Source organism: Echinops telfairi, unplaced genomic scaffold (assembly GCF_000313985.2).
Source record: "Echinops telfairi isolate 266 unplaced genomic scaffold, ASM31398v2 ScPeMD7_5;HRSCAF=22, whole genome shotgun sequence".
Classification (NCBI taxonomy): Eukaryota; Metazoa; Chordata; class Mammalia; order Afrosoricida; family Tenrecidae; genus Echinops; species Echinops telfairi.
In genome coordinates, this window is record NW_022103901.1 from 21,824,164 (window position 1) to 21,831,749 (window position 7,586).

A 7,586-nucleotide genomic window follows, 5' to 3' on the forward strand; every position below is an offset into this window, starting at 1 on the left:
TTCCCCTTAACCTTTTGGTATCGCTATTCCCATTTCTGTTCTGGATTCCTTGTGTCGTGAGCTCTTATCTCTTATCTATACCTGTGTACATGCTTCAGTCTAGTTTGAAGTGAGAGGCAGCACTGGTGTCAGTGGAGGTGAGGAAGCCTCAAGGAACCAGAGGGATATTGTGTGTTTTATCCGTGGTTTACTATGGCCCTGGTTGACTTATCCCTTCCCTGTGACCCCTCTTCCCATTGTCTACAGATGGGCTTTGGGTCTCTGCTCTGACACCCCCCCCCCCATTCTGAACAATATGTTTTTGTTTGTTTGTTATGGGTCTTCTGATGCCTGTTACGTAGTCCCGATGACACCTCATGATTCCACAGGCTGCTGTGCTTTTTACATGTGGGCTTGTTGCTTCTCTGTTAGATGGCCGCTTGTTTAACTTCAAGTCTTTAAGACACCAGACACTATATCTTTTAATAGCCAGGCACCATCAGCTTTCTTCACCACATTTGCTTTCGCACCCGTTTTGTCTTCAGCGATTGTGCTGAGCAGGTGAGCATCACAGAATGCCAGTTTGTTAGAATAGTGTTCTTGCGTTCTGGGTTTCTTATTCAGAAAAACAGAAAACAAAATACAGATAAACAAAACAAAAACCACTGCACTGTACATGGTAGCAAAGCTCTTCACACCCCTGCTTTGTGGTCAGAGGGAGCTCACTGGAGGTTTACTCCATGTGTGGACCCTACAAATGGAGTTTGGGCTCCCACTGTCATCCTTAGCCTTCCGAAAACTGGTTGCTCATAATTTAAACTCAGATACCATTCCTTCGGGAAGAATGGGCACTTTAATCTATAAACTTGTGTTTCCTCCTTTTTAGCCGCCGTCAGAGACTGATATAATGCCTGAGGGACCATCCTTTCCTATCTGCAGTACTTTTGTACAAGAACTTTTTCAAGCCCAGTACAGGTATGAACAAACATTTCCCTCTGAATCGGTCTGTTTGGCCTGTGGCTAGGTGATTTTAATTTACATGTTTTCAATTTTTGTCTTTGAAGATCTTCTTTGACATGTCCTCATTGTCAGAAACAGAGCAACACTTTTGACCCCTTTCTCTGCATTTCTTTGCCAATTCCTCTACCCCACACCAGGTAAGAAGAGTAAACTCGACTGTGTTATTCCTGTAACATTCCTTTTCCTCTGAAGATGTCTATTAAGGCCCTCATACTGATTAGCAATAAATGGTGTATTGCGTTGTTAAAACCGCAGAAGTAAATGCTTGAGTATGTAGAGTGAGCAGGTAGGCAAGACTGTGCTGCAGTCTGTCATTCAGCTCATCATCCACGGGCAGGATGGGGCCGGACTGCTCTGGACTGCCTTCCAGAGTCCCTAGAAAAACCCGAAGAAAAATTTGTGGTAAAAATCTATATTCAATGGCTGTTTCGCCCATTTTTATGTGTACACCTAGTGACATTAATTACATGCAGCGTGTTGTGGAACCGTGAGCACCCGTTTGTTTCTCCACCCTTAACTGAAGCTACAGCTGCCCCTTAAGCATTCACTTCCCATTTCCTCCTGTTCTCATTTTATCTTGAACTATTTCTCAGAATATCCTGGAGTTATGTCGAGTTAGTGAACATACAAAGCACGGAACTAAGTTTTGAGATGTTATAATTTTGTTCTATAAATACTCCTTTTCCCAAGGATCTTTTAATTCTTGCCTGATGACTTTACTTGGGGGGTTTCGTGTCAAAGAAAAGTCTGGGGTAGCCTCCGTTTCAGGTGACCTTCTGAGCAGGCTTGTTTGGCTGCTTTCGTCTTGTAGTTGAACCAAGTGATTAACGGGCAGATCTGACTGTGATCTGTCTAGGCCTCTCTATGTCACCGTAGTGTACCAAGGGAAGTGCTCGCACTGCATGAGGGTCGGAGTGGCCGTGCCTCTGTCGGGGACTGTCGCCAGGCTTCGGGAAGCAGTGTCTATGGAAACCAAGATCCCAGCTGATCAGGTAAGGCTGCTTCTCCGTGAGCCTCCACAGTGTGGCGTGCGGTTCTGGGGAAGTCTCAACATCTCTCTGCCAAACGTGGTTAGATGGAAATTGAAGACGAGTTGCTTCTACTGTTGAAGAGAGAAGAACTCAAAGAGAAAAATGTTCCTAAAAACTCTTCATGCTTCTTTCAGTTGTTTTTATATGTGTGTATATATATATATATATATTTTTTCTTTTTTAAGAAAGGAAAAGGCCTTCTTGTAGCTTTGCTTGTAAAGTACAATTACAGGCCCTCACAGCTTAGGATGGATTCTGGCTCTGTGACTCCACCCTAAGTCAGTTCTGACAGAAGTCAGATCCTTTTTTTTTTTTTTTTAGTTTTTATTATTGCCTGCTATGTGGCAGTGTTTTGAGTAGTAAGTCATATAAAATATTCTTCCAGTGAACATCAGAGAATGGTGTACATGCTACTAATAAGGAACACCAAAGAAAAAAGGACTCATTGTATTTAATTCTTCTTAGTCATTCCTATAGATGCTTATGTGGGCACTAGAACAAGCATGTCTGTGGTATTTGATGAGCAAAGATGTTTCAAAAACCCAGATGTCATTTTCTAAATCCTCTTCCCACTATGGCGAGAATACCCTTCCCACTAGCTCTTCTGGCTAGCGGTAGTCTTTCCGTAGTAGATGGTCCGTGTGTTTTGCTTTCTGGTTAAGCTTGACCAGTCTCTGATCTTGTATAGTTACAGTAGTTCTTCTTTACTCCAAAGAGCTCATTCTTTTCCTTTTCCCTCAGGATGAGGAGAAGGACAGAAAGGGAAAGGAAAGTTTCTATTTGTTTTTTGGTCAGTCTTTCAAGTTGTTAATTGCCCTGAGCTGATTCGGACTCTCAGCAACTCCCTGTCTGCAGAGTAGGACTGCCTGTCAGAGTTTCACGACGTGATTCTCAGGGAGCTGACTGCTGGGTCTGTCTTGGAGGCTCCTTGGAGTGCATTTGAACTGCCTGCCTTCTGGCTAGAAGTTGAGTGTTTACATTTTTGTGCCACCCAGGGGCTTCCTTTCATAAAACGCTACCAACCAAAATACTTTTGGCCTGTTGGTCACGATATATTTTTGCATACAGTCTTTATTTGCTTCATTGCTATGATTTTATTTGGAAAGTACCCCATTTTATGTTTTTCCTTGAAAATGCGATTCAATGACTGAATAGCTTTTCCGTAGATAGCTCTGGAAGTTGCCCTGAAATCCCTTGAGTCAGAGGTACTTTGCCCTCATGTGGCCTCACTTGGGAAGTTACCACAGTAAAACAAATTTAACCAGCAGTTTTGCCCTAATACGGCACATATCTCACAGGACAAATAGCTGGCACATGGAAAAGATGCCCATCTTCTTCCTTAGTCCAAAGGGCCCACTGATGGTTTTCCTTGAGGATGAGGGGAAAGACGGAAGGAGGGCGAGGGTGCCTTCGAGGTCTGTCCAAGGCAAATCTGGTTGTACCTTTAAGGCTTCCAGAACTGTGGGGCTCTTTAAATTGGTGAAATAATTACAGCTTTGTTTTGACCTCAGCTTACTGGAGAAATTGAATTGTGCTCGCATTTTCACTAGAAAAACAACATGATAATAACATTGGAAAGAAAGATATGCCAAAAATATTGTTCCTGGACTATTTGTGACATAAGCCATCATCCTCCTTTTTTCAGTATAGTCTTACAAAGCCCCAGTGCTAGTAGAGGGGTGTGTGTGTGTAACCCCTTCATTTGCAGGAGGCCCCAGCAACCATGTGACTTAAAGTCACGGGGCTGGTTGGTGGCAGGCTGGGGATAGAGCCCTGTGCTTTTTTTCAGTAGGCAGTATCTCTAATGTCTTCATTGTTCCCCTCCTCCACCTCCTTTTATGTTAGTTGCATTGTAAAATACTCAACCATTTCAAAACTAGCTTGAAAAGTATAAGTATCTTTCTTAGCCCTAAAGTCTATTACCTGTTATTATTCTGGTTATTCATTCATATTTTTCCTGTGCATATGCTATATTATCCTATTAAAACGGAGTAATTTTATACATCTTGTTCTGTGCTTAGCTTTTGAATTTACTTAAAAGACCTTTTCATTTAGTGGAAACATTGTAGCTCATCATTGTAACTCTTTCATGATAGTTATTTTTGCTTTGAGTTTTTTGTTTATCCCATGTGTTTTCAGTCATGGACACTCTGCACCCGCCCCACCCCTCCCACCAAGGTGGGGGGAAAAAAGTCCGCTGCCATCAAGTGGATTCCAACTCATAGTTACCCTGTAAAATAGAACTGCCCAGGGTTTTCAAGACTCTAAATCTTTTTGGAGTAGACAACCTCATCTTTCTCTTCTGAAATGCAAGACATGCAGAAATTAAGAGGAAAAGTTTTCTGAGGAGTTTGATGTGGGACAGGTATGGCTTATATATGGACTTGGGTGGTAGGATTGATGGGGCCTAGTTCTTGAGATTCAAGAACTAGTATTTATTTATAGAAGTTCTCACCAGGTGGCAGCATATGCTACAGCTGGGATAGTAATTTACCAAGAAATCTGGGAAGAGTCTCTGGTGGTGCTGTTGAGTAAGTATTGAACTGCTAACCACAAGGTGGGTGGTTGCAACCCACCAATTGCTGCACGGAAGAAAGATGAGGCTATCTGCTTCCATACGGATTTACAGCCTTGGAAACCCTAGGCGGAGTTGCTGTGAGTCAGAATGGATTTGATGGAAATGGGTTGGGTTTTGGAAGAAACTGGGCAGTATATGTCCCATGGGCCACAATAGGGTTAAATAGTTTTATAATCCCAGTTTTACTATAATACATTTGTTGATGGACATGTGTGTTAATCTTTTTTCCCAGTACAAATATCCATGGTTATTTGATGTTTTTAGCTTGAAAGAAGAAAATTTAGGGATGTGGGAGAAACTCTCTGGGAATCAGGTGTGGGTTCAGTGCTTATTCTGAAATTGAAGTTGTACAAACTTTGGTAAATTAGCCACCCTCTCTTTTTCTGTGAAACAAGAGGGTTAGACTTTACAATCTCCTGGGTGTCAGCTAGACCACAATGTAGAGGAACTTCCAAAATTCTCTCATTAGTGAGTTATGTGAGATGTTAGAAAGCCCTCACAAATCCTTGCACATCCCAGCGGAGGGCAGTATTTCAAAGTAGAAGTAGGAGAACAAATCTTATTGACGTCCAGTTACCATTGTGTTTTCCTGCTTTTAGATTGTGTTAACAGAAATGTACTACGATGGATTTCATCGGTCCTTTTGTGATACAGACGACCTGGAAACAGTCCATGAAAGTGATTGCATTTTTGCTTTTGAGACACCAGAAATATTTAGGCCTGAAGGGATTCTCAGTCAAAGAGGTAAAAACAAGAACCGCCTGCTTCTATACCACCACCTGGGTCTGCAGGTTTTACAACTGTTGACCTTGGTGTGTTCAGATGATTATCTATGCTTTATGTAACATGTTCCCCTGGAAGAAGTCAGTTCCTAATGGTGTTGTTTCTAACCTTCCCTGTGTGGAGTTGGGTCAGTACCGTCTTGAGCCTCATGACTGAGTCTCTCCTTTAATAAGTGGCCTCCTTGGTCCATTAAGATACCCTATACATACTTTGGCTTCTGTGTTAGTTTTTTGCTGCCAGATCTGATGTTTAATTTCTTATATCTAAAATCTTTGCCACAGAATGTTTCCTTGATATTTGCCTTTAAGAAATATTCATGGCACAATTGCTGAAGACAAAATGGGTGCACAAGCAAATGTGGTGAAGAAAGCTGATGGTGCCCGGCTACCAAAAGATATAGTGTCTGGGGTCTTAAAGGCTTGAAGTTAAAACAAGTGGCCATCTAGCAGAAAAGCAACAAGCCCACATGGAAGAAACATACTAGCCTGTGCAATCATGAGGTGTTGACAGGATCAGGTAGCAGGCATCAGAAGACCCCAAACAAACAAAAAAACCCCTCATATTGTTGAGAACAAGGGGACTCGGAGCAGAGACCTGAAACTCATTTGTAGACGATGGGACATACCCTCACAGAAGAGTCACAAGGAAGGGATGATGAGTCCACCAGGGCACAGTATAGCACCAATGAAACACACGATATTCCTCTTGTTCCTCGAGCCTTCCTCACCCTCCACTATCATGACCCCAGTCCTGGCTTTCACTTTGGGCTAGACTGGACCATGTACACAGATACAGATGAGATAAGAGCTCACAACACATGAAATCCAGGAACAGGAATGGGAGTAGCAATATCGGGAGGGTAGGGTGGAAGGTGGGAAGGGGAGGGAAGGAAAGAGGAACCGATCGCAATGATCGATATGGAACGACCCCCCCCCAGGGGGGATGAACATCAGAAACCTTGGGCAAAGAGAGACAGCAGTTGGTATAAGATATGAAAACAATATTTTAAATTATAAATTATCAAAGGTACCTAAGGGAGGGAGAGTGGGGAGGGAGGAAAATGAGCTGATACCAAGGGCTTAAATAGAAAGTAAATGTTTAGAAAATAATGATGGCAACATATGTACAAATATGCTTGATGCAATTGATGTATGGATTGTTGTAAGAGCTGTAAGAGCCCCCAATAAAGTGATCTTTTAATGAAAAAAAACATTCATGTTCCCTAACCACCATGTAGTATGACCCTCTCCTCACAAGTGAAGGTCATCAATGGACCTGCCAGCAATCATGGTTTTGTAATAATCTCCTTTGTTTTCCATCATCTATAAAGAGCCCTGTGGTCGTGAAGCAGTTGACTCCAGTTGGGCCACAGACTGACGATCTCCCTCATCTGAATGATTATCTGCCCTTTTAAGGCTGTAGGGTCATTGTCAGTCAGAGTGGACTCCATAGCAGTAAGTTTGGAGTTTTGTAGAAAAAGAGTAGAAGAAGAAAAAAGTACGCATGTATCACTTCATTGTTAGGCAATACAATGAGTTAAAGTAAAATGCTGGCCAGTTACTGTAGTTTTAGCTGTGATTTGGAATTTAGCTTGTCTACCCTGAGCTTGGGATAATGGTACCACCATCCTGCTCTTCACGCAGACTGCACCCATACGCTGACTTCTCTCTCAGAACTCCCCAAGAATGACTCACACAGCCCATTAGGTACTTTGAACTTAGAAGGCTTGATCTCAGCCAAGTAGGAGATCAAGTCATTGGTGAATCTCAAGAGCCTTTGAACAGAATGGAGACGTCTTGGAGCAGGGAGGATTGCAACTGCTGTGTCTGGACTGGGCTGATACCATCTGAGCACCATTCAGAGACCCACTCAACCCTCCCTTCTCAGTGTGAGTGCTGGTATTATTTTGAAATTCCAGAGTGTTCTGTTTTCATTCCTTAACTTAATCTTCCTGGACTGTCTACTCAACTCTCTTGGTTTTAAGTAACATCCGTATATCACATGCATTTCTGTGTCAGACATAGATCCTGCTTTCATATGTGGAAGTTCAAACATTGAATAGCATCTTCACCTGGATGGCCTCAGATACTTTGTGTTAGCCTGGGTAGACTAGTGAATCAAATCCAGAGACACTCATATGTATATAAGAAATAGCTTTATATACAAGAGCAATTGAATATTGAGAAAACATCCCA

The 7,586-nt window shown here is 42.4% G+C and overlaps 1 protein-coding gene across 1 annotated transcript in view; it reads left to right on the forward strand.

The window, feature by feature from the left end:
* USP31 (ubiquitin specific peptidase 31) overlaps positions 1–7,586 on the forward strand; it is a gene marked incomplete at its 5' end in the record, with an annotated part of 87,445 nt that overhangs the window by 38,544 nt on the left and 41,315 nt on the right. Inside the window, 4 exons of the mRNA XM_004705726.2 lie at positions 866–954; positions 1,044–1,136; positions 1,856–1,991; positions 5,208–5,352. Of these exons, the coding sequence (XP_004705783.2) occupies positions 866–954; positions 1,044–1,136; positions 1,856–1,991; positions 5,208–5,352 (463 nt within the window). The remainder of the gene's footprint in view (positions 1–865; positions 955–1,043; positions 1,137–1,855; positions 1,992–5,207; positions 5,353–7,586) is intronic.